This window comes from Paramormyrops kingsleyae, chromosome 10 (genome assembly GCF_048594095.1).
Source record: "Paramormyrops kingsleyae isolate MSU_618 chromosome 10, PKINGS_0.4, whole genome shotgun sequence".
Classification (NCBI taxonomy): Eukaryota; Metazoa; Chordata; class Actinopteri; order Osteoglossiformes; family Mormyridae; genus Paramormyrops; species Paramormyrops kingsleyae.
The window spans coordinates 930,046-956,192 of record NC_132806.1 but is presented as its reverse complement, the minus strand read 5'-3'; the positions used below and the strand labels follow the sequence as shown (position 1 = coordinate 956,192).

The 26,147-nt window shown below is 41.2% G+C and overlaps 1 protein-coding gene across 5 annotated transcripts in view; it reads left to right on the top strand.

The window, feature by feature from the left end:
* Positions 1-25,947, top strand: part of dock11 (dedicator of cytokinesis 11) — a 77,772-nt gene extending 51,825 nt beyond the window's left edge. For 2 of the 5 annotated variants that reach the window (XM_072717122.1, XM_072717124.1), the window contains 20 exons: positions 20-108; positions 936-1,050; positions 1,719-1,785; positions 2,149-2,196; positions 4,482-4,624; positions 5,071-5,186; positions 5,735-5,872; positions 6,052-6,234; positions 6,557-6,670; positions 7,096-7,311; positions 8,305-8,362; positions 9,014-9,120; positions 12,713-12,835; positions 14,360-14,473; positions 15,428-15,574; positions 16,327-16,537; positions 17,680-17,870; positions 18,096-18,196; positions 19,445-19,583; positions 24,317-25,947. In XM_072717122.1, coding sequence (XP_072573223.1) covers positions 20-108; positions 936-1,050; positions 1,719-1,785; positions 2,149-2,196; positions 4,482-4,624; positions 5,071-5,186; positions 5,735-5,872; positions 6,052-6,234; positions 6,557-6,670; positions 7,096-7,311; positions 8,305-8,362; positions 9,014-9,120; positions 12,713-12,835; positions 14,360-14,473; positions 15,428-15,574; positions 16,327-16,537; positions 17,680-17,870; positions 18,096-18,196; positions 19,445-19,583; positions 24,317-24,406 — 2,510 coding nt within the window. In that variant the 3' untranslated portion in view covers positions 24,407-25,947. Of the gene's footprint in view, positions 1-19; positions 109-935; positions 1,051-1,718; positions 1,786-2,148; positions 2,197-4,481; positions 4,625-5,070; positions 5,187-5,734; positions 5,873-6,051; positions 6,235-6,556; positions 6,671-7,095; positions 7,312-8,304; positions 8,363-9,013; positions 9,121-12,712; positions 12,836-14,359; positions 14,474-15,427; positions 15,575-16,326; positions 16,579-17,679; positions 17,871-18,095; positions 18,197-19,444; positions 19,588-24,003; positions 24,041-24,316 lie in introns of those variants that run through there. The other 3 variants (XM_072717123.1, XM_072717121.1, XM_072717125.1) reach the window with 3 other exon arrangements.
* Positions 25,948-26,147: the final 200 nt, after the last annotated feature.

Sequence of the window (26,147 nt, the reverse complement as noted above, 5' to 3'; positions counted from 1 at the left end):
TGTACTGTTACCTCCATAGTCTCTGTGGCCCAGAATGGGCACACGGTGAGGCGGGACGACTCCAGAGGCTCCCTGTACATGGACACTGTGTCTTTGGACAACAGTGAGGTGAGAAGGGCACAACTGAAACCCTAAAAATGAGCCGCTTTGCCAGTCTGGACATCCAGCCCCTGGATGCTTTGTTGCTATATGCAGCATTTGCATGCCAACTCCAGGGAAACATGCAATTCCTGTATTGTAGTGTAGAATTAATCTACATGTTGTGTATAGCAGGATGAAGGATGCGGGAGTGGGAGTTGAAGCAAACAAAATGGGGCTTTATTGACTAGGAACTGAACAGAAACAAACAGGATCTCATGGGATCAAACCATGAGGAAGGGCAAATGGGAACCAGAGCACATGGGGGAACAACGTTAATGTCAGGACTGGGAACACGGGAAAGTGCCTTTATACTGAGACTAACAAGGGAGCAGAATGAGAGGCAACTGAAATGCATTACACGAGGGCAGGAACAAGAGTTAAGACTAATGCAAAACAGGTGTGTGAAACAGGAGGGGCAGATAGGCAGGGCATGACACTATACAACAATAAAAACGCCCAAACAACTTTTCTGAAAAGAACAAATAGCACCTGCATACAAATGAAAAAAAAAAATGTTGCCTCTCTACAACAAAAACAAACAAACTAGTTATGTTGGTTTAGAAAAAAATATATATCGAGTTTTTATACGTTGACAAAATTTGGTACAGTATGAACCAACATAACTAGAGACCTCATTCCCATTATTCTTGGAATGGACAAAGTCTGACATTTGTGTTGTGCAGGTGTTATTCTTTTATGGCACCACGTTTATTACATTATTGGTTATTATGCCTGACATAAGGCTCGTGATGATGATTACAGTGCCGCTGACCTGGCAACCCCACTGTCCACAGCTGCACAGGACTTCGTTCAAGATGAGCACCTTGTCTCGTATGGGCCATCTGGGGCAGTACGAGGTCAAAGGGCTGCTCCTGTGTTTCCTGTACATCGTCAAAACCGTGTCAGAAGGTGAATACCTTGGCAATGTTGGAGGGCGGGGGACTTTCTCTTTCACAAGCATCAAGCTGTTGCCCAAGACAGTCAGCTGCAAGTTAATGATCTCTGATAACGTAAGGAGGAAATGTATGTTAGTCATTTTCCTACAATTCAACTGTTGCTGGACTCACTGATTCCAGGGTGTCACCAATTCTAGGCATTACTCACCAACGAATAGGTTTCCATCTATTTAGTTATTGTGTCCTCAAGCTGTAAGAAGCAGTGAAAGAGTTTTTGGTGAGATGAGATGAGAAGCAACTTTTCCTGAAGAAGAATGAGGGTGTTACAGTGGCTCATATTCTGACAGCAAACACGGAAACAAATAGAATAAAGGGAGCAGAATAAATAATATAAATAAAAGTTCAAATAATTGAGTACCCATATGAATAACCGAATACCCATGTGAATAAATCAATACCCATATGAATAAAATGTACAGATGTGAAAACATGAAAAAGTAGAAATGTACACCAGGTGCAAATTGTCAGAATCAAAACTGTAACAAATAGAGTGTATTGCTGAGCAGTAATGGCTAGCAGGCTCAGCCTAGGGCAGGGTCATATGTAAGAGTGCAAGTGGGGTTCAGCGGTGAAGAGCAGTGTATCAGGTCATTATGGTGCATCTGTCCTCTGCTTTTTCAGACACACTGCAGGCTTACTGGAACAAGGTCCCCCATCAAGATGTCACTAACTTTCTCAGCCTGTTAGAGTAAGTTGGTTGCTGAGTGCTGTGTGATACGTTAGTCAGTTCTGTTTGACCACAGTGTTTTTATGAGGTGAACTCTTTCGCACAAAGCAGCTGAGGCCTTAATTCATCCGTACAACTGCATATTACATAGTGCAGATAAGTGGTGCCTCAGTGACAGGTACAACAGCAGAACCAGTCGTGGGATCCACATCCTTTATTCATAACCGTTGCTTCTGTTGTGCAAGTAATTTAATCTGGTGTAAATAATTAGATATACAGTATGTTCATTGCTGTGATTGTCCTGATTGCTAAATGACCTTAATTTTAATTAACTTCATTGCTGTTGTGGTTGATATTATGGTTTGTATGATTGTTGTTTTTCAGGATATGCCTGGTACACTTCAGATATGCTGGCAAGAGGAATATTGGCAGGTATTAGGAGCACCCTGGAAACAATAGTAGGAGAGATGGGGGGAAAATCGGTTCAGTTATGTATCAGTGTTTTTTGCTGCTATTCATGTATCACCACACTAACTAACGAAATTGATTTTTTATTAATTTATAATTTATATGTTTGGATTCAAGGTGGGGAAACACAATTGCAGTTCCTGTATAATTTTACAGGTGGCGTGCTCTAAACTATTCCCACATTGACAGGCAGCAGAGCATACCATGTAGTAGGAGCCAATTATTTTCTGACTTTGTTTAGCAGTAATAGGAATGGCGGACAACATAAGAGATTTGTGCTTCTCCTCCACAGTTTGAGTCCAATGTATATATTTTTGGCTTTCAAAATTTAAATGATAAAGAGGAGCTTGACAAAAGCCAAACTTTGTCCTGCAAAAGTTAAGTATTGTGGTAATATGATGAACATACACTCACCTAAAGGATTATTAGGAACACCTGTTCAATTTCTCATTAATGCAATTATCTAATCAACCAATCACATGGCAGTTGCTTCAATGCATTTAGGGGTGTGGTCCTGGTCAAGACAATCTCCTGAACTCCAAACTGAATGTCAGAATTGGAAAGAAAGGTGATTTAAGCAATTTTGAGCATGGCATGGTTGTTGGTGTCAGACGGGCCGGTCTGAGTATTTCACAATCTGCTCAGTTACTGGGATTTTCACGCACAACCATTTCTAGGGTTTACAAAGAATGGTGTGCAAAGGGAAAAACATCCAGTATGCGGCAGTCCTGTGGGCAAAAATGCCTTGTTGATGCTAGAGGTCAGAGGAGAATGGGCCGACTGATTCAAGCTGATAGAAGAGCAACTTTGACTGAAATAACCACTCGTTACAACCGAGGTATGCAGCAAAGCATTTGTGAAGCCACAACATGCACAACCTTGAGGCGGATGGGCTACAATAGCAGAAGACCCCACCGGGTACCACTCATCTCCACTATAAATAGGAAAAAGAGGCTACAATTTGCACAAGCTCATCAAAATTGGACAGTTGAAGACTGGAAAAATGTTGCCTGGTCTGATGAGTCTCGATTTCTGTTGAGACATTCAAATGGTAGAGTCAGAATTTGGCATAAACAGAATGAGAACATGGATCCATCATGCCTTGTTACCACTGTGCAGGCTGGTGGTGGTGGTGTAATGGTGTGGGGGATGTTTTCTTGGTACACTTTAGGCCCCTTAGTGCCAATTGGGCATCGTTTAAATGCCACGGCCTACCTGAGCATTGTTTCTGACCATGTCCATCCCTTTATGACCACCATGTACCCATCCTCTGATGGCTACTTCCAGCAGGATAATGCACCATGTCACAAAGCTCGAATCATTTGAAATTGGTTTCTTGAACATGACAATGAGTTCACTGTACTACAATGGCCCCCACAGTCACCAGATCTCAACCCAATAGAGCATCTTTGGGATGTGGTGGAACGGGAGTTTCGTGCCCTGGATGTGCATCCCACAAATCTCCATCAACTGCAAGATGCTATCCTATCAATATGGGCCAACATTTCTAAAGAATGCTTTCAGCACCTTGTTGAATCAATGCCACGTAGAATTAAGGCAGTTCTGAAGGCGAAAGGGTGTCAAACACCGTATTAGTATGGTGTTCCTAATAATCCTTTAGGTGAGTATATAGGCACATTTTGCTAGACATCATCCTGAGATAGACAAGGCAGCGGAGAATCATAAAAGCTCAGTAGAGTTTATACCATAACAGCAGCAAATGTAGCTTTTTGTTAACTTCTAATTTTAAGTTAACATTTATACTGTTATATTTGAAGTTGTTTGGCATTGTTTAAATGCAGCCTTTGGTTTTTTGAGGAGGAAAATGATTTGGAGTGTGCTATATTTACTCTTATTCATTTCAGCTGTGTTGGTATTGCATAAAACTTTAGTGGTGTTTTTTACATGTTCAAGGTTTAAAAATTCTAAAGAAGAAAAAAATGAGAAGAAATCGTAGTATCGAATCAGGATATTCATAGACTCGTAATACTTACAGAATTGTAATACATATTGAATTGGTACCTAAGTATCCTGATGATATCGTATCGGGAAGTCAATGGTGATTTACATCCCTAATCTATAGGGCCAGTTGTGGGGTCATACAAACAGCTTTTCATTTATTATCACCCATTAACATTGTAATCAAGATATAATTATTTTAATTATATTTTGAAAGGAAGAATTTGTATGCAGAGCAGGTGCCTGTGATGAAGCTCCTGCTTTGTGTATGCCTGTGTATGCATGTTCAGGGGCCAGGATGCTTGGGTGTCCAAGATGTTCTCCCCAGACAGAAAGTCCAAGACCATGCCAGTCATGCGCGGTCGCGTGTGCCTCATGCAGGCCAAAATCCAGCAGTTCGGTACCTTGGACACCTCCTTCAGCCTGAACCCAGGTGTGTAATTTACCCCTCAATCCAACTTTATCCCTGAACAGTACAGGTGTGTTAACCTGAAACTCCTCGCTCTCCATGTACATTGCAGAGCTTTCCAGAAGATTTTTTGGTTTCTTATTAAGGAACTCGTACTCTTAAATCCACCCATCCATCCATCCATCCATCCATCCATGTTCTAACTGCTTATTCTGCTCAGGGTGACAGGGTGGTCGGGAGCCTATCCTAGGCTGAAGTACATCCTGGCCAGGATGCAAGTCCATCATAGGGCACATAGTTGCACCCGCATGCAGGCATATTCTGTAGCCAATTTAGAGATGTTAAGGAGTCCTGTTTTTGGAAACCCATGTGACGCAGAGAGAACATGCAAACGTCACACATCTGCATATTCGAGTTACAAAACCAGACCCTTATCTTGCTGCAACAACTTTCTCTTGCATGTGGCCTAGGAGCTGGGCCAATGGAGGTCGAGATCAACCACCAGGCCCTCCTAGAGGGGAACCTATCTACGGAGGTGTGTCTGATTGTCCTGGATGTCATCTCTTTCTTCACTCAGAGTTTCAAGGTCAGTTGATGTCACATGACAGTGCTCTTGTCACTGTGTTTACTCAGTTATGTAGCCATTGTTAAAAAACAATATGCAAGTTCTCTCTACAGTGAAGATTTATGAGTTCATACCATAGTGGCAGAAAGAATCCAGTTTTAAGAACATTCATATTGAGGATGACATGAGAAAGACCAGAAAATTTCTTGTTAAAAATCTCAAGAATGAACATTACAACTTTGTTTGAAGAATGTTATCTAAGTAAGGGTTAAGTCATGACAATATATACATTATATATTTTCAAATTATATGTTGCGACTGCATGCCAGGTTACTCCTTACCTCTGCAGCTGCTTGCAGTGCATTAACACGCTTATACCACTGTCACTTTGCATGTGAACCTAAAGACATTACATTCACATTTATAATTTGAAAACGCATTCATTAATACAACTACTATTAAAGATTTTGCTTAGATATAACCCAAGCCACTGTTATTTATGATGTTTGTGATGACAACAGTTTGCTGGTTACCTTTTGATTTGTTGCTTAACCGATTGATCTCCTCAGAACCAGCTTTTGGAAAGCGATGGACACAACCCACTGATGAAGAAAGTGTTTGACATCTACCTGAACTTCCTGAAGGTTGGACAGTCAGAGGCCGCCTTCAGGCACGTCTTTGCTTCACTGAGAGGCTTCATCAGCAAGGTGGGGCTCCCAATCATCCAGGTTCACAATGAAGTGTAAAGGGGTACATGCATAATGTGATGCATGTATTTGATGAATGAATAATCATGATGTAATAACAGGTGGGGGGGCTGCGTCGTCGTGGACCCAAACATCAATCTGATGAATGTGCTGAGTGGTAATGTCATGTGCTGGGCCAGTTTCCATTGGCCTTGTTCAAGGGTCGGGTGACACTGTGCGCAGCACTGTGCTACGAGACGCTCAAGTGCTGTGTGTCCAAGCTGAGCTCCCTGCGTGCTGAGGCAGCTGCTCTGCTCTACCTCCTCATGCGCAACAACTTTGAGTATACCAAGAGGAAGACCTTCCTGCGCACACACCTGCAGGTCAGTTGGCACACCTGCTGTCTCTCTGCCGCTCTCTCATCACCCTTCAGCTGTTCCTGTCCTCACAGACGTAAAGGAACTGAGTGTCCCTGTGTTTTGATTGCTGCATAAACACATCTACAAGAACACATACATGGTCATATATACAAAACAATATATACAAACACATGCAAGCACATGAACAAGTAAATGTGCTTTCAGATTACAGCTGGTGTCACTAAGATAGGAAGGCCTTTTGAATTGAATGATTTTAAATGGAAAAATTCTAAAATCTATCAAACACATATTGTGATGCATTGTGACATTTTGTTTGGCATGTCAGATCATCATCGCCGTCAGCCAGTTGATCTCAGATGTGGCTCTGACGGGAAGCTCGCGCTTCCAGGAGTCACTGTCTGTCATCAACAACTTCGCTAACAGCGACAAGGCCATGAAGGTACAGCTCCTGTGCTCACCGCACTGTGGGTGGGGGGGGGGGGGTTGGGGAGTGGCCTAAAAGCCCACCTGTCCTCTGAGGGTGTTAGTTTAGCTGTTAGTTTATGTTTATGTATTCATTATTACATAACATATGTGTGGATAGTGGTTAATTGGTACATAGGGAAAACTGGCAAAACTTACATGTTTGATACTGTATATTTTTGCCTTTGTGTTTTTTAAACTTAAGCTCAGTTCTTGAGCTTTCAATAATACTTTTGTTTTAGTATTTATAATTAAAATCATATGTTTAGTGAGAGAAAAAGTAAAATTTCAAAAAAATGTCCCAGTTTACCAGTATCCACCCTATGTTTATAATATATGTACTCTGTATTAAAACCATTAACGTGAGGGAAGATAATGAGTGTGTGCCCCCCTGACCCGCAGTCGACGACATTTGCGGCGGAGGTGAAAAGCCTGACCATGCGCATTCGCACGGTGCTGATGGCCACAGCGCAGATGAAGGAGCACGAGCGCGACCCGGAGATGCTGCTGGACCTGCAGTACAGCCTGGCCCGCTCCTACGCCAGCACGCCCGAGCTGCGCCGCACCTGGCTGGACAGCATGGCCCGCGCCCATGTCAAGAACGGCGACTTCTCCGAGGTGCAGCACCGGCCCGTCAGGCCAGTCCTCACAGCCCAAATGCAGCTCTTCACTATTCTGTAGCTGTGTATTTTCAGCAGGAGTGCTGCTATATGGAAGTTAGGAAAACAAATAAGCTATCACAGTGCTGTAGTGGCACATTTTACATTAAATAATGTATTATGTCATTATTGTCCTCATTGAGCTATAGCAGTACTAGCCTTATAAAGGGTTCATGAATGTATGCAATCAGGTTATTAATTAGGTTGTAATGCTTTGTAAATCATTAATAGACAGTTATAACAGTTTTTTAATTAATAAGTTACCATTTACCATTTATGAGTGGCAAAATGGAGCATTATTGTGAAGTGGTACCAGCATATCCTACAAATGTCATTCTGGGTGACCGTAAAAGTACAAATTAAATTTATCAAACATATTTATAATCAAAATAGGGAAATTCACTATTAGGCGAGAAAAGGCCACTTGCTTTTACCATACAACAACGGCAGGAACTGGCTCAAACCAGATTTTCTGCATTGCCAGCGAATGACACCTTGCTTGAGCTTAAACCGGAAGGCCATTATAGATATGCAGCATTATGCGTGGCCAGCTTATCTCAGAAGATAGTGATTCAAATTCTATTCAAATGGCAGCAGACAGCATGGTACATCGACCCCATAGCTACAAGGCTGAAACAACTTCTTAATAGTTCAGGCCAAAAGCTTGTCCTCTGAAAACTGTGATAAATTAGAGAGCTGGTGCCATATGATTCTGTAGATTAGTGTATGTATTTGAGTGAGTGAGTGAGTAGGACAGCCCTAAACCAACAACACCTTCAGGAGCTGCATACAGTTTCCAGCAGTGTTTGGCTCCTTACTACAAAGCTGTAGGTTCATGTTCGGACATGCATGGGAGACGTGACTCAGTCTTAGCGCACTCAGTACACACAGCTTTGCCAGCCGGATAAATGAATAACAAAGTGCTAACAATTAACGTCAACTGTATCCACAGGCTGCCATGTGTTATATCCACATCGCTGCGCTGGTTGCCGAGTACCTGTACCGGAAGAGTAAGGCCTTTTCTTTTGTCCCCACCTCCCTACAGTATGTCCTGAGTTGCCATGACGATACCTTGGCAACCTTATAAATCACACAATGTGAGCAGCCCATCTGCTTTGTGTTTGGTTCAGTTCACTTGAAAGAGAAAAGGCTTCCTGTAGTCTTGCCGGTATTATGCAAAGTCATATGTGACCACATGCTTTGGCGAACAATATTGCAGGGTTTGTGCAGACCAGTGTCCGCCAGACTCTGGTTTTTAAAGCCACACCCTCTCATACACTCTCTGATGTTGGGGTGGATTGAAATGAAAATCACCCTTTAAGCGTGTATACTTTTACAATGGATCAATAATTTACAGTATAAAATTGAAAAAATGAGCTTTTATGTGCCATTTAAGTCCAACTTTAGGCCACATTCATTTTTTAAGCCACAGCATATTTTTGTTGTCAATAAGCAGTAAGCATATTCAAATTGTAAGCTAAACCATTTTATGTAATAACAGCAAACAGGAAATATGTCTCATATTTATCAGGATAGTTTCTCAATCCTTCAGTTTCTGTCTTTATCATAAGTTACCATGGGGAAATCAGAGGGAAATAAAGTAGTTTTTTTGCACATTAAGTGTAAACAAATGTATTGGGTTTTATTTTATTTGTTCTCAGAAGCGTTCCCTAGTGGCCTGGTGGCCTTTAAGAAGATCACTGTCAACACTGAGGAGGAAGCGGCCATGAAGGAAGACACCGGCATTCAGGACATCTACTACACTGAGGTACAGTGTCCTCCACATTATTGACACCCCTTGTAAACATTTGTAAAAAGGGTTATAAAAAATCCACCTTTTGGTGAAGTAGTTTCATCTCACACTGAAAAAATGAGAAAGATCCAACCTTTCATTAAAATAAATTTATTGAAGGAAAAAGAAATCCTCAAGAAATTATAAAAAAAAAGCACGTGCCACAATTATTGGCACCCATGCATTTAATACTTTGTAAAGCCTCCCTTTGCCAGTATAACAGCACTGAGTCTTCTTCTTTTATAAGGTTGGAAATACAGAGCAGGGTATCTGAGACCATTCCTCTTTACAGAATCTCTCCAGATCACCCAGGGTCCTAGGTCCTCTCTTGTACACTCTCCTCCTCAGCTCAGCCCACAGATTTACACTGGCGTTCAGGTCAGGGGACTGAGATGGTCATGGCATGATTCCGTGGTCAGCATTTTTGTTTTGATTTGGACGTATGTTTAGGATCACTGTCCTGCTGGAAGATCAAATGATGTCCCAGCTTGAGTTTCCAGCCAAATTTTGATTTAAAATGTCCTGGTATTTCATGGAGTCCATAGTGCCATGTACCCTCACAAGGTTTCCAGGGCCTTTGGAGGAAAAACAGCCCCACAACATCACAGGAACCTCCACCATATTTTACGACTGGGATAAGGTACTTTTAATTATAGCCACCCTTCTTTTTATGCCAGACCCGCCTTGAATGTTTATTGCCAAAAAGCTCCATTTTTGTTTCAGATCATTTAATTTGGTTCCAGTCAAAGCTGTAGTAGTGTTTCGCAAATTCCAGGTGCTTATGTTTGTGGTTAACTGAAACAAGAAGCTTTTTTATCTTCCAAATAATCTGAAGGTGGCGTCTGATGGTGTTTTTGGAGACGTGGTAACCCCAAGATTTTACTTACTCTGTCACCAACAGTGAGCCTTGGGGATTTTTTGCCTCTCTTACAATTTTCCTCACTGTACGTGGGGGCAAAATAAACTTGGGTCCTTTTCCAGGGAGGTTTGTAACAGTTCCAGTTGGTGTCCACTTTTGTGTATTTTTCCTACAGTAGTAGAAAATGGGCATTTTCAGGCAAGTAGCTATTTTTTAATACCCATTCCCTGACACACTTCTTCGTTATTTGGTTTGTGTGTTCTCTTATGTATCCCATGTTGATGGATGACTAAGGGAATTTGGACTCTATGTCACCTAATATTTGTACCCTAGTTATTCAGGAAGTCATGTATTACACCTTGAAGCTTCCTCTTCACTCCAATCGACTGAAAGATGTGCAATTTACAGGGGAAACATGCTTCAGTTACATGGTGCTCACTAATTTCCAGGGGTGCCAATAATCGTGGCACACGATTTTTTTGTTAAGAATAATTATTTTTCGATGAAGGATTTGTTTTTCTTTGAATAAATTTATTTAATGAAAGGTTGGATTTTTCTCATTTTTTCCAGAGTGAGATGAAGCTACTTCACCAAATGGTGGATTTTTTCTAACCCTTTTTACAGATCATTACAAGGGATGCCAATAATTGTGGAGGGCACTGTATATACAGTATCTGTGTGTGTGTGTCTTTGCGTGTGTGTGGATTATATTTCTACTACACTAGGGACCAAATGTTCCCTTCAATGTGATAAAAACCTGCTATTTTGACGTCATCTTCTGAATGAACAATAGGGTGGGGTGAAAAAATCAAAATCACTTGTGACATCAATGGGCAATATACACTATCCATTATCTATACTCATCTGTGTTGTGTTTGTGCACTTTCACAACATGTTAATCAGTACAAAATACCAATGTTCAGGTAATGCAGATTTTTACTGGGTATCAGCCATACACATACATTACATCGCTCTGCGGCTCTACGTGCATTACGATTAATCACCTTACATATTTTTTTGTAATGTTGTTCCTGTATTGCCATTTTATTGTTTTTTACTATGTGACGTTTTAGTTTGCTATTGTACTGTCTTTTGAGATCTACAGAAGTTACTTGTGCATGTGAGTGCTTTCTCTTGCCAGTGAACGTTACATACTGGAATGCAGAACCTTGCAGTGTTGAAACTGGTGTGTTTGACATGAATGTTTTGGCATTCATCGGTGTTGTTTGTGCACTGTCACAACATGATAATCACAACAAAATACTAACATTCAGGTAACACAGATTTTTACTGGGTATCAGCCATACACATACATTACATCGCTCTGCGGCTCTACGTGCATTACGATTAATCACCTGTCACATCAATGCGCAGATCCACGCTACGTATCATCCATATCATAATGCAATGTAAAATTGTTCCTCAGTGCCACCAAAATGAAAAGTATTAAGCATGACAGTCAAAATGGTTAGATACACTATATTACCAAAAATATTGGGACACCTGAATTCTATGATTTAGAGGGGTGTCCCAATATTTTTGGTAAGACCCAGATGGATAAAGCGGTATAGATAATGGATAGTGTATATTGCCAGTATGTCAGTGTAAGCATTCTCCTGAGCGCCACATTTCTGAATGAGTCGTTTCCCACTTATTGTCACTGACCAATTTTTAGGTTCTTGTATTAAATTGGAACAATTTTACATTGCGTTATGATATGGATTAGAGATGCTCCGATCAGCATTTTTGGGGCCGATCACCGATTACCGATCACCAAGATCATGATCTGCCGATTGCCGATCACTGCCGATCACAGAATGGCAGGGGAATGGGAATCTTTTATCTATAATCTAGCAGAGTTTGCACCATTTGTAGAAATGAAACTAACTCTAAATTAACTATATTGAAAAAAAAAAAAACTGTAGAAATAGGCTACAGTCAAGATCTTGAAGAATCAAGCACTTGACACTTGGCGCCCCACACTGAAGGAGGGGCAGTGACACTTTGGTCAGCACTGTTGCCTGACACCTCCAGGGTCAACACATGAAATGTTCCCTGAGAGTAGAGTGGTTTACTTTCTCATACTCGGCATATTCAGGTGTATGGCGTGTTCTAAGATGCCTAATCATGTTAGTGGTGTTAAAATGCCGTTGCTTGCTTCCACCTCGAGGGATTTCATCACGACATACATTGCAAACGGCTAACTTTACTTCTTTATCGGACACTTTGAAAAACTTCCAGACGTGAGAACTCATGTTGCCACTAGTAAGCTCCGCTCTGCTGTTGTTTACCTGTGCGCCATGCATGCACGTGTGAAAAAGTCGCGCGAGTAATTTACATCAAGTGATCGGCTTTTTTGATCGGCGCTTTTGGGGTTCGCCGATCAAGCTATTTTTAGCCAATATCGGCCAATCATGATCGGTGGCCGATCAATCGGAGCATCACTAATATGGATGATAAGTAGCGTGGATCTGCGCATTGATGTGACAGGTGAAAACTTCGATCTCGTTGCGGAACCTGAAAATATTAACCTATTTCAAAGATATTTTGCATGTTTAATAACGAGGTTCAGTAACAACTTTTCTGCACTATTGGAAATTGCTATTGGAATTTTTGATTTTTTCACCCCACCCTAATGAACAACCAGCATTACGCAGCTTTGGAAGCTGACACTCTGTCCATATGTAATAGTAATGATGTGCTTCACAGGAAGTGTTGGTGGAGCATTTGGAGGTGTGTGTGGATGGGCTGTGGAAATCCGAGCGATACGAACTAATCACCCACATTGCAAAGCTCATCATTCCTGTCTATGAGAAGCGGCATGAGTTTGAGGTATGGTGGACGCACAGTCACACACTATGGGAGACGGACGCACAGTCACACACTATGGGAGACGGACGCACAGTCACACACTATGGGAGACACACACACAATCATGCACTATGGGAGATCCACACACAGTCATGCACTATCGGAGACACATGCACAATCACACACTATGGGAGATACACACACAGCCACACATAATGGGAGACACATACGGTCACACACTATGGAAGATACACGCACAGTCACACACTATGGGAGACGGACGCCCAGTCACACACTATGAGAGACACACGCTCAACCATGCACTATGGCAGATAGACACATGCAGTCACACACCATGGGAGACACACGCACAGTCACACGCTATGGGAGACACACGCACAGTCACACGCTATGGGAGACGCACGCATAGTCACACGCTATGGGAGACGCACGCACAGTCACACGCTATGGAAGATGCACGCACAGTCACACACTACGGAAGATACACGCACAGTCACACACTATGGGAGACACATGCACAGTCACACACTATGGGGAATTTAGCATTTAGCAACACCCCAAACATAATGTTATTGGACTGTGGGAGGAAAGTAGTAGTGACAGTAGTTCTCTCACATTCTACAAGTGCATAAAATTTTTATGTGTTAGATTTATTTACATAGTAAGACATGATGAAATGTGATCCAATAAGTATCCTTTTAAATAATCCAATCATCTAGTGCTTATCGGGACATTAAGTCTGGCCAGAAGTAGAACTGCTCCAAGTAATGCTAAAGTCTGTTCTGGTCTTAGTTCTGTTTATTTCCATAGCCCTGTGTTATCATTCCACACAAGAGAAAAACACTATGTCTTTTTTCTGTTCCACGCTGCAATATTTGTTGGTAGTTTTACCTATAAATCTTCCCCTATTTTGGACTGCCATCTCCCAATCTACAGATTGTATAGATCTGTGGAGCAGGAGCTCATAATTTATCCCCTTACATACCAGCAATTATCTTTGTATCTTGTCTTCCTCTGCCTTTTTGGGAGTTAAAATGGATCCAGCAGTTACTGTCCTTTCAGGAAATCATTTATGCTTATGCACTGCTTTACGGCTGCTGTGTCTGACATCTCTATGGTGTGCTTCCTGAACAGCAGTACACATGTTGATGGTGTTTGTATCCAACCTCATACTACAGTTTCTACCTACAGTGCAGAGACATGCAGAAAGGCTATTCAGGCCCTACTGTGTGCTTGTGTATGTGTGCTGTCCTGCCTTCTGCCTTATACTCTCTAGGATAGGGTCCAGCCCTAGCGGATGGATGGATGGATACATTAAGCAAGCTTTAGCATGAGAGTCTTAGCTAACCCAGCAGTGTGGCCATCACAAGTGTATTCCTGATCTGTCCCTGATAGCCTTTACCAGTCATGTACATTTTGTTTTGTTTATATTATAAGTAGGATCTTAGCACTTTCTTGTCCTGTACCTGGCCTTTATGAGCAGGAATCAGCATTAACCAGTGACGTGTTTTTCACATCTTACAGAAACTGCGGCGACTGTACGACACATTGCAGCACGCCTACACCAAGGTCCTGGAGGTCATGCAGACGCGTCGCAGGCTGCTGGGAACATTCTTCAGAGTGGCCTTTTATGGACAGGTCAGTCTGGCCTCTCTCTTATAATATTCTGGGTGGGTGTGGTCTAAAAACTAAAAGATGGGACCTCTATGGAAGTGTTGGTGTGGCTAATACATTGTGGTTTTCTGTAGATGTGTGAGTTAGGCCTGCACAGAATGGCTTAGGGACAGGTTTATGTGGCCTGTTCAGGGTAGCTCAGTATGAATTTGTTGGTTATAGATGGCCTAATGGCCAACTGAGTGATGCAGAGTAGTTATATTTTATGTGGAGACCCTCTGTGGACTCGCAGCCCAAAAACCTGACTCCATAGACACTAACACAAATCCCTTTTAAAAGCACATGAGAAGATATTGTTTACATTCACATTTAGTATATATTCTGGCAACTCATTCACGTCATGAATTTCAAGTGTACCTTCAACAATAAATGAAGTCCTTATCACTCATCGGGTTGTGGGCCAGTCCTTTGAATAACATTTTATTTATACACGGGGGCTAGTTCTAGTCCAGAAAAAAAAATCCAGTAAAAATCCAGACCAAGATTTTGTTTCAACTAACCAGTTGAGTATAAAGAGTCAAAGTCCAGAGTATTTAACTGGTTTGTTGAAACAAAATCTTGGTCTGAATTTTAACTTTCTGGATCTAAACTATCCACATCTGTCTTTTAGCATATGTTGCCAGGAAAAATAAAACAGCTGCTTTACTCTTCCCTCCAAAGTGGTGTGTATGATGTTGCATCTTCCCAAACCCATTACTGCAAACTTGGATTACAAACTGTATATACGCACATAAATTAAATGTTCATCTGATGTGTCATACATTCGGGGTTCCAATATTAATAATTTATTTTTGAACATTCAGATTCACTCCATCATTCACAGTCCCTGCCTAGCGTTACTTCATTTCTAAAAAGAAATTTTTCCTAGTGACATTCTGGGGGTTTTGGATTTCTGATGAAGACCCATTTTGCCCGCAGGGCTTTTTTGAGGAAGAGGATGGGAAGGAGTACATCTACAAGGAGCCAAAGCTCACTGGCTTATCTGAAATCTCCCACCGCCTGCTTGCTCTGTATGGTGACAAATTTGGAGTAGAAAATGTGAAGATCGTACAGGATTCCAGTAAGGTGTGGTTTTTCTGAAAATTCTAGTTTTATGCGAGTCTCTCTTTTTGTGTGAGCCTCAGTAAACAACAGATGTTCTGCTGAGGATCCAAGTAAGGTCTCACTAATATACACAGTACCCATGCACATATACACACGCGCACACACACACTTAATCTCACATTAACATATGCACACACATACAGACACACGCACTCTCAGACGCACAAGTGGGCACTACAAAACATGATAAATGTGAGGACACCCCACAAGGTCAGTTTTCTCCAGAAATGAATGCTGTCCTTAAGGGGAACGTTAAGGAAAGTGTGAGGACAGCCAGCTACCATGGGGACTGTAAGGCAGATGGTTATCTGGATATTCCCCTTTTTGGGCAAGCAGGACAGTGAGAACACAGAGAGCAACTTGGGAAGTGGGGGTGGGGGAGTACAAATACATGGGAAACCCCCGACAAAGTGCAGCTACACTTTAAGTGTGAAATTATTGAAGCAGAAGTATTTTTCAGTGGAATCTCAGGTCTTGAGTCACTGGGAGAGTAAAATCAACAGAAACCTCAATGAGTCACTAAATGGTAATGATCAGGAGCAAGAACAGTAATGTGGGCCAGGTCACCAAGGCACGCTCACACACACATTCATTCTCAGACCCAACATTCACATACATAAACTGTAAATGTTCTCTGTTTCATTTTATTAAAACCCAATGACCGTTTTGCTCTGTGCACAAATGTAAATTACTTTTTTAATGCTTTCCATCAGGTAAATGCCAAGGAGCTGGACTCAAAGTTTGCTTACATCCAGGTCACTTTCGTGAAGCCTTACTTTGATGAGAAGGACCTGTCTGAGAGGAAGACAGACTTTGAGAAAAGCCACAACATTAACCGTTTCGTGTTCGAGACGCCCTACACCCTGTCTGGGAAGAAGCATGGTGGTGTAGAGGAGCAGTGCAAAAGAAGGACAGTGCTCACAAGTATGTGTGGCGGGGGCAGTGCTAAGCTTATGAGAACCCAGGTAAAGGAGGACATTGTCAATAGGTCAGTTAAAGCCATCAGGACCAGTCATCCAAACCTGATGAGATATACATAAATATGGCATTCAGGTTCAGTCTAAGGTATTTATAGAACTCAAAATTAGATAGTCTATTAACAGACTATCAGTGTATCCATCTTCCAACTTTTATCAAGTAGGTCACAGAGAGTTCATAAAGGGATTGGACATGTTATCACATAGACAAAGTAGCTAAGTGCCAGTTAATTATTTTTTTCTAGGATTAAGCATGTGATTTTATTGAACAAATATTTGCTAGTTATTTATCCAGTTAAAAGTATGCATATCATTCTTCAAGATACTGTGCTTCTCCTTACAACTGTCAAGATGTTAGCTAAAAATACACTAAAAAACCATTGCGAGTGTCTTTAAATAGTCATGTGTGCAACATTATTTAATATGAAGGAATGTCCCCTTGTGTCTGTGGCTTTTTTAGTAGTTTTGGCAGTATTTGTAAGTAAGTTATTCCACAGATTGAGTGTTCCCCAAAAGAGGAAAGCATAATAAACTCTGCTTACTGAAGCAATTTTATAATTTTTTTGTAAATGCATAGTTTTCATACTGTAAACATCTTAAGGAAGCGAAGATAAAATAACATTCTGCAATTAAAAAAGTGTACACAGGCTATTACACGGTGCACAAGGCTATAATTATAATGAACTTGTTTAGTACAATTCCTTCCCCAACAGACCCTACAGGGGGATTTAGGATGGGGGTGGGGATGAACCAAACCAGCAAACTCGGCCAAAGAATGTCCATGTCCACTCCCTTATTCTTACCCATATCTAACCTAACAGAAAACGTTTCTCTCAGCTAGAAGACAAGAATGAAGAATGGAACCAATCAAAATGAGTTTCTCTCAAAATGTATTTTTTTTTGCAGCAATTTCTTAGGAAAGGATTTTCATCCAAAATCATCTTCATCTGTAAATGCTGTTAAAAATGTATCATGTGAAATACCTGTAGAAGCACCCTTAGCTTTCACGTCTGCGGTATTTACCATGACTGAGAAACTTCAAGGAATCTGTTAAAGTCACGGACCATGCTTGTCCCCTCCGTCCCCCAGCTGCAAACACCTTTCCCTACGTGAAAAAGAGGATTGAGGTGGTGGGGGAGAAGCAGGTGGAGTTGAAGCCCATCGATGTTGCCATTGATGAGATGCGTGACCGTACGGCTGAGCTGCAGAAGCTCTGCTCCAGCACAGAAGTGGATATGATTCAGCTGCAGCTGAAGCTGCAGGGCTGTGTCAGCGTGCAGGTACCCTTAATGTTACATGGGACGCGAGTCAGTGCTCTGGCACCACCTAGGATGGGAGTCGATGCTCTGAATCAGGGACTAGGGATGTGTTTCACTGCTCTTGTGTCCCTAGGGTTATTGCTTGTGTTTCTGACATAATTTGAACAGAGTTAGTATATGGAACATCACTAAGACTAGAAGAAGGTGTCTTTGAAAGGTGAAGGGTCTGTTCCCACTGTTCGACAGGTCAATGCTGGTCCCATGGCCTATGCTCGGGCTTTCCTAGATGATGCCAAATCCAGCCAATATAGCACCAAGAAAGTTAAGGAGCTCAAAGAGATTTTTAGGTAAGTTCATTATAAATACATGAACAATGAGTCAAACCCTGGCAGGGAACTGAGAGGGAGCAAAAATGTGGACTGTCTGGCAGGAATCTGGGAGGGAGCAAAAACAGCTGGGAGGAAGCAGGGTCTGTGGGTCCCTGGTTGGAAAACACTGCTCTAGAGTGTTTGCTTTTATTATCTATGCAAAATAATCATTTATCTATAATTATCTATTAATCATGATCCTTAAAGTGGGGCAGCATGGTGGCGCAGTGGTTAGCACTGTTCAATCACACCTCTGGGACCTGGTTCTCTGCCCAGGCCCCAAGTGTGGAGTTTGTATGTTCTCCCCGTGTCATCGTGGGGTTTCCTCCAGGTACTCCAGTTTCCCCCAAGTCCAAAAACATTCTAAGTGGAGTTACCAAATTGCCCATAAGTGTGCATGTGTGACCTGTGATGGGTTGGCGCCCTGTCCTGGGTTGTACCTTGCCTTACAGAAAAGGGGCGGAGATCCTTAGATTTGGAAGATCATTTTCAATAGTAATTTTATTGTTTTATCTACCCAAACAAATTGTGTAAATGCTTATCTTTATGCTTTGTTTTTGTTTTTTTTGGCTTAGCTCTACTAGTGAAAGCAGTGCTAAAGGCTAACAGTTAATCTTGGTTACAATTAAACAATGAGAATGAGGGCAATTGTTGCAAGATTGTTCAACTGGCATCTGCAAAGATTTTTCAGAAATTAAAGCACCACCCAGAACATGCCCAAAGCATTCATTCGCTGCACCAGCACATGTTGCTTATCATTATGAAGCCTGACACTTCATAATAAACTTTAGCCTAAAACTAAGGCCTGACAAAATACTTTGAATCAGAGTCTCTCAACCCTGTCCTTGTGGACCCCCCAGACAGTCCTTGTTTTTGCTCCTTTTCAACTCCCAAAAATTTTGAGCTATGGTGGAGCAAAAACATGGCCTGGCTGGGGGTCATCGAGGACCAGGTTGAGGAGCACTGCTTTAATTAAACAACATCACTACGCATAGATATGTACGAGAAATTATTTTTTAGTTTTTATTTTCCACTACTATAAACAAATTAATATTCAAGCCATTGTGGAACAATGTGATTTTCTATCTGTACCCTTTACATTAAATTCTAACAAAGATATTTCAATTGTAAATAATGCAAAAAGTTTTTTCCAAAAAATGTGTTTTATTTTGATATTTACTTTTCATCATATTGTTCCTCATGACTCTTCATGATGTCTTACTGCAGGAGCTTTGTTCAGTCATGCAGTGTGGCCTTGGACATCAACGAGCGCTTGATCAAAGAAGATCAGTTTGAGTACCACGAGGGCCTCAAAGCTAACTTTAAGGACATGGTGAAGGAGCTGTCAGACATCATCCATGAACAGGTATGCAGTATCTGGCCTCCAATTCCTCTCTTAATGAATCCCATAGCCAGGGGTTTTGTGCAGGATGCATTTCTCATTGCTGATGATGATACTTTACTTTTACATCTTTACAAGTACAGGGAGTAGAAATATAAAATACAGACGCTCCTCTACTTACAAACTTTCAACTTACGAACTCTCAGACAAACGAAGAGGACTGCAAGTCCAAATTGTGTTCCTTGGGCTCCCATTTCCTGTCCGCAAAATCAAGTTTTTTTTCTGCGTGCCAGTTCCACGTAGTATGACTTCTGGCCACTAGTCCTGCCACGCCAGCAGCGTAGCGTGCGTACTCCCAGCATCCTAGTTCTTTGTACTTACCCTTTGTACTTAGTTCTTTGTATACCCTTAAAATGATGTTGAATAACGACTTACGAACATTTCAAGTTACGAACGACTGTTCGGAAGTATCTCGTTCGCAAGTAGAGGAGCATCTGTACAGATATTTTATGGGTTCCACTGAAATAAAGGTAGCTGATTATGAGAAAGATCTCGGTGTGTATGTTGATGCTTCCATATCCCAATCTCGCCAGTGTGAGGAAGCAATAAAAAAGGCTAATAGGATGTTGGATTACATGTGTGGAGTTTATGCCAAGGGAGGTGATGCTATGATTATACAATTCCTTGGAATGACCCCACCTAGAATATTGTGTGCAGGTTTGGTCACCATACCTTAAAAAGGACATTGCTGCCTTGGAAAAGGTTCAACGTAGGGCTACAAGAATGATTCCTGGTCTTAGAGGAATGTCTTATGAGGAGAGGTTAGCTGAGCTGAATCTGTTTAGCCTCGAGCAAAGGAGACTAAGGGGGGCCCTGGATGCTGTTCAGCCAAATGGCCACTTCAATATTAGTTTAAATAATAGAACTTGAGGCCATAAGTGGAAATTAGCAGGAGAACATTTTAAAATGAATTTAAGAAAGCACTTCTTTACACAGCGTGTAGTTAGAGTATGGAATAGTCTTCTTGTTAGTGTAGTGCAAGCGAAAACCCTGAGTTCCTTTAAATCAGAGCTAGATAACATTTTAACAACTCTGAGCTATTAGTTAAGTTCTTCCCAGACGAGCTTCATGGGCCAAATGACCTCCTCTCGTTTGTAAATTACTTATGTTCTTATGGAACATTTTGGGGTGTCAGTGAATATTGACATGAAATCTACATACATGCTAAGTATGTGCATAAATGTGATAACTTTATAGTTAGGGTCATATTGTTTTGGGTGATTAATGGAATTTTAATTTCTGTTACAAGTTCCAACAACTGTCAAAACAAAATAGTCAAGATAAAACGATCATTCTGCCGCATTTCGTTTCACAATGATGCTCCCGTTCTGTCTTGTCTTATGAATCCAGTGAACCCCTTTCCAGCCCTGTTTTATTTCTTTCGCATCTGCAAAGGTTTTTCAGCATTTAAAGCACCACCCAGAACGTGCCCAAAGCATTCATTCGCTGCACCAGCACATGTTGCTTATCATTGAATTATATTTAGAGTTCAAGGAAATCCACTGTTAAAAAGACACGTTTTTTTAAAAAAATCAATAAATGCATGATATTTCAATAGTCAGTGAGTAATCTTGTTAAATAATCGCAATATTGCCCAAAATAATTGTGTTTATGAATTTTTCCATAATCGAGCAGCCCTATTTACTTTCTGCTGTGTTCATGCTGTACAGTTGAACAGAGAAGTTAATGCTTAGTGTCTTATGATAAGGTTATTGTGTCCTTATTTATATAGTAAGTACGGTAATTGTCATGCTTCCACTTTAGAGCAGTACAGTTATGCTGTTAGCAGGAGGCCATGTCATTAACATCAAGCATGTATTGCAATGGCTGTAAGAGTTCCTGGGAGGAAAGTCCAATCGAGAGAACAGGGCAGGTCCATGCCTGGCAAGGTATGAAAAGTATGCTGACCCTTAGGAGAGGACACAGTGAAGTCAACTGATAGCAGTTCAGGGAATTGAGGAAGCAGCAAGCAGAAGTTGGTGAGTTTCAGGAATATCAAAACCCAGCAATTGTTGTACAGGGAATCGTCACTTTGCATGTCTGTTAAACAGAAGCAGTGACGTCTTCAGGGAGATGGAGCAGTGTTGCACATATTCTCTGAACATTTGATCATCGCGCTTCTCATCAGTTAAATAGAGAGTGGATGTGAACAAACAAGCTCAGAAGTGCTTCGAATACACAGATCCTGTCTTTCAGTGGAGCATAAAAAGTGGCGCCAAGCAAGTTAAATCTGTTTTTGCCAATCTAGCTTGACATGCATTGCCACTCTGTAAAGAAAGACTAAGTTAGGAAAGGCTGAGGCACTGAACATCTACAAAAGTCATTCTGAGTGCCAAAGTCTTTCCTCTTTGAAAAGTGTTAATGTCACTTTTAATAAAACACCACAAAGCTACTGTATATTTACATTTTGCATGACACTGTTTTGACGTGCGTCTTGGCAAGCCACACCAAGGCATGTTCTCCCCATCCAGCAGGATGAGAGCCCAGCTGTGTCTGCTCTACTGGAGTAATGGACAAAGAGGTCAGGATCAGAATTAGAATAAAAACCACTTTCCAAATCTAGTGGGGGGAGAATGCACTTCCTGTCCATTAATCTCTCCTGGAAATGGTGAATAGGTGCCGACCCTAGTATGTGTCCCAGGTGGCTTCTTCATCTGTCGGGTCCCACTGTGGGAATCCCAAGGCGAGCGGCCCTGCTAATGCACTGTAGTTACTTACAATTAGTAGCTAACCTGAATATTTTATACAAATCAACGTAGATTCGTTGTGTACTTATTTTATGCATTGCTGATATTATTGAAAAGCTAATAGACAAGATTCAAACTGGACCAAGTTGGCTGACAATATGTCTAATTACTCACTGGTTATTTACCAGCATTTTGGTCCTCATCTCCTAAGAGGGGAGATGTATAACAGTCTGACATTCATATATACTCAAACGTATATTCCCAGATATGGGTGCATCCATATTATCAGTCTGGGGTCCAGTACAGTGCTCTTGTCCCAAGTCCAATAAAAGATACCACGTGACAATGTATCAGTGATATTGTTAGCAAGCAAAATAAACGGGACCACACAATGTCTAAAGAGGTACGACATCAAGTTCATACACCTCAAACTAGTTAAACATCTAAAAACGTAAAAAGATAGAGTGATGAAATTTCTCTGCAACATCCCACAATGCAGCAAACACTAGGATGGAGAGAAAATAACAGAAGCTCTTACCCAGTAAAATGTTCTTGATGATCAAGCATAATGTACACAGAGGGCATAATACATTCTGAGGTGGTTCGTGTGTAAAAAGTTTTGCATTAGATGGTTTTAGATGGCCTGTTTTTAAATAATAATTAAATCTGCCCCATTATTCCATCATTTTCCACAGAGACTAAAATGATAATCAGAACTGCTAATCAACTCCCCACCCCGTCAGCAAGTTCTAATGCTGGCTGTTTAGTGGATTATTCGTATATTGATTTTTAATACTTTCACTTTATTTTCTACTATAAAATATTAAGTGCTGCACTTGGTGCCAAGTGTATGTGTGTGTGGGAGGGCAGGGACTTCAATATTATCATTTATCCCAGTATTTTTAAATTCAAATTTCAATATCATCTATTATGTCAGTGAATACTACAATGTGTATAGCGTGATTGTTTACATTGCATAGATGTCCAGCCATCTGCATGCCTGTCCTCTGTACTGTATGTCAGTACAGGGTGAGGGTAAGCCTGGTGCTTATCCCAGGCAGTGTAGGGGCAAGGGAACACCCTGCATGTGATGGCAGTTACAACACACACCCATAAAATGCACTTTGACCAGTAACGTGTTCCAGGCTATCCAGCAGTGGGGATAAAACTGGTAAAATCAGTCATTCCTCACCCTGCTCAGTACAATAAAACACCAAAAGAACCTACATACCGAACTTGCTTCCTGAGGTGGAGAGTTCTGGTGTGGTGCTGATGTAATTGGAATGACGAATGATATTTTTCTTAGTGATAGCATTCACCTTATGTAAAGCATTATGTCCTTGAAGGAGCAGTCCCTGAGACAGCATTTTGTCAAGCAAAGAATACACTCTTGTATACCAGAAGGCTTCCTGGCACTTATGTAATCTAAGCCGAGATGTTGTTCTAGGAGCTCAAGGTGGTCCATTAAGAAACATTATAATTGTATTTTTATTTGCATAGTTGCTTAGTGATTTATATTTGATATATAATTTAATATATGTGTTTATGTCTTTACACTTTTTGCAGCTGCCAGTCACTGATCTTGATATTAAAATATGGTTATAAAATCATTTAAAAACTTGTGTTGGATAGTGAACCTAAGAACCTAACAACTTTCTGACTCTGCTGTCCTTTTTTCCATTCTAACATGCTGTCAGGTTCTTCTGATGTAAAGAAGGATGATTTTTAAGGAAGGTCTCTGCTTAGCTTTCCATATTTTTCTCTTCAAACTGCATGGAAATTGCCCACATCCCTGTTGCTGCTGTGTCTGCCGTGTGTGTCGGGTCATGTTTTGTCTGTATTATTTAACTTGTCTAGTGGTCTTTCAGTGTGTGGTCTTTCTCAGTTGCATTTTGCAATTTTGAGTTTGTTCACTTATCTTCTTTCATTTTTGGTTTGCATGACTGTGTTGTTGCAGCTCATTTTCCTGGTTGAATCTATAATGTATTTATCTCCCTCTGTTCTCTGCAGATCCTCCAGGACGACATGATGCGTTCTCTTCTGCAGAACTCCTTGCATGTTTTCCGAGTCATCAGTGGGACCTCCACTGACCTCAGCTAGCCCCCCTCCTCTGTCCCTCTCTGTGTTCTACAAATGCAATGGAGTGATCACCCTCATGTTTTAATCACATCTCCTGTTAGTGACTCATGGTGAAGTTCCCAGTGTGATCAGTCCATCTTTCTAGAGAACACGCCTCATCCAGATGCACTCTTTTCCCCGGCTCCTCTCTGATTACTTCCCAGAGTACAGTTCAGATCTGCTGCCTACCTCTAAACTTAAAGAACATTTGGAAGTGTCAAGGAAGCTGTCCCTAATGTTCTCCTCATGATTGAGTCATCAAGGACAAATCCAATAAGGGGTTGATGGACCACTAACTGCAACTCAGTGGTTTTCTGAGAGGAGAATGCTGCCTTCTAAGTTATCATTCCTTTATGGCAATTTCCTTTGGATAAAAAAGGGAGAATGTCTGCAGGATTTGTGTTTCTGGAAGGCCCATATAATGCCAGTATAAATGGACAGTTGGGTGTTTGGGAAGGGCTGTTCTCTTGTTCGCCCCCCTCCACTTCCTGAGCGCACAGGATAAAACAGAAACAGCAGCACAGTTGCGACAGCCCTGTTGAGCAAGCCACCCATCAGATATAGCTGCCAGTCTCCGCCTGCCATTATCATTCACCTGCAGGAAGCAGGGGAGAAGCTCAGAACCAGGAATCCACAAGTGGTCACATGACTGCGTCTCTGGGCAAGGGGATGGGTGTGGTTATGTGGTACTTCTGTTTCTGCAAGGCACTATGTGGCACAACTTATCTTGCTCGTAATTGCCATTAATGATGCACTTTTTAATAGGCCCACTCTAACTGAGCTCGGCACTTGGGCAGGGGCCCAGGGACCCTGCAGGCCGCCTGCCAGCTGGCACCTCCCAGATCCCTTGCTGGCTGTGCAGGGCCACTCAAATTCTTGTACATTTTTTCTAATTATTTGTCATTGTCTTATTTTCCTTTTTTATATATCCTTATTTTTGTTTCAATGACAGTGCTTAAAAAATCAGTTATTACCTATTTAATATATGTTTATATATGGACAGTGATGGCATAGTTACATATATTAAAATGGTTCTTTATATGCTCTAAAAGACATTTGAGTTTTATATTTTATCAAATATACCTTGAATTTTGTTAGGGACTGGTTTGTCCAGAATCTTTCCTATCTTACTCAAAAACCAGGTCATTGAAATACTGCAAGAAAATTCACAGAAAAGACAAGAAGTGTTAGTGGTTTTGGCTTTTCTGGAAATATGTACACTGCTGCGTCATATTAACATGCAACATGACATGAAACTGTCCTGCTTGTACTGGGTATTGTGGGAATGTGATTTACACCCTGCCCACTACCATATAGAAAGACAATATTTCCCATCTGTATAAGAGTTTTGGTCCCATCATGCCTTCTGTCCATTTATGCACATATCTGATGCCACGAGGTAACAGTTTGTGTCACATGCTGTTATACAGTATTTTTCTGCACTGAATAAGGAGAATATGCAGATTTATATTATAAAAAACAAGCTGTACATTTTTAATGACCTATTAAACTATTAAATCTTGGCCTAGCATTTCCCATTATGTTATTTGCGTTGTACCTGAGCTGACCTTCTCATTAAAAAATAGTATAAATAAAGGGCGTTATTTCATCTGTCTATACAAATTTGAATTGCCTTTCTGGTACCTAGTTTATCAACTCATTCACATTAATATTAATAATTGTTATATTACTTACAGCAGTCAGACGTTTATTAATGTCGCTT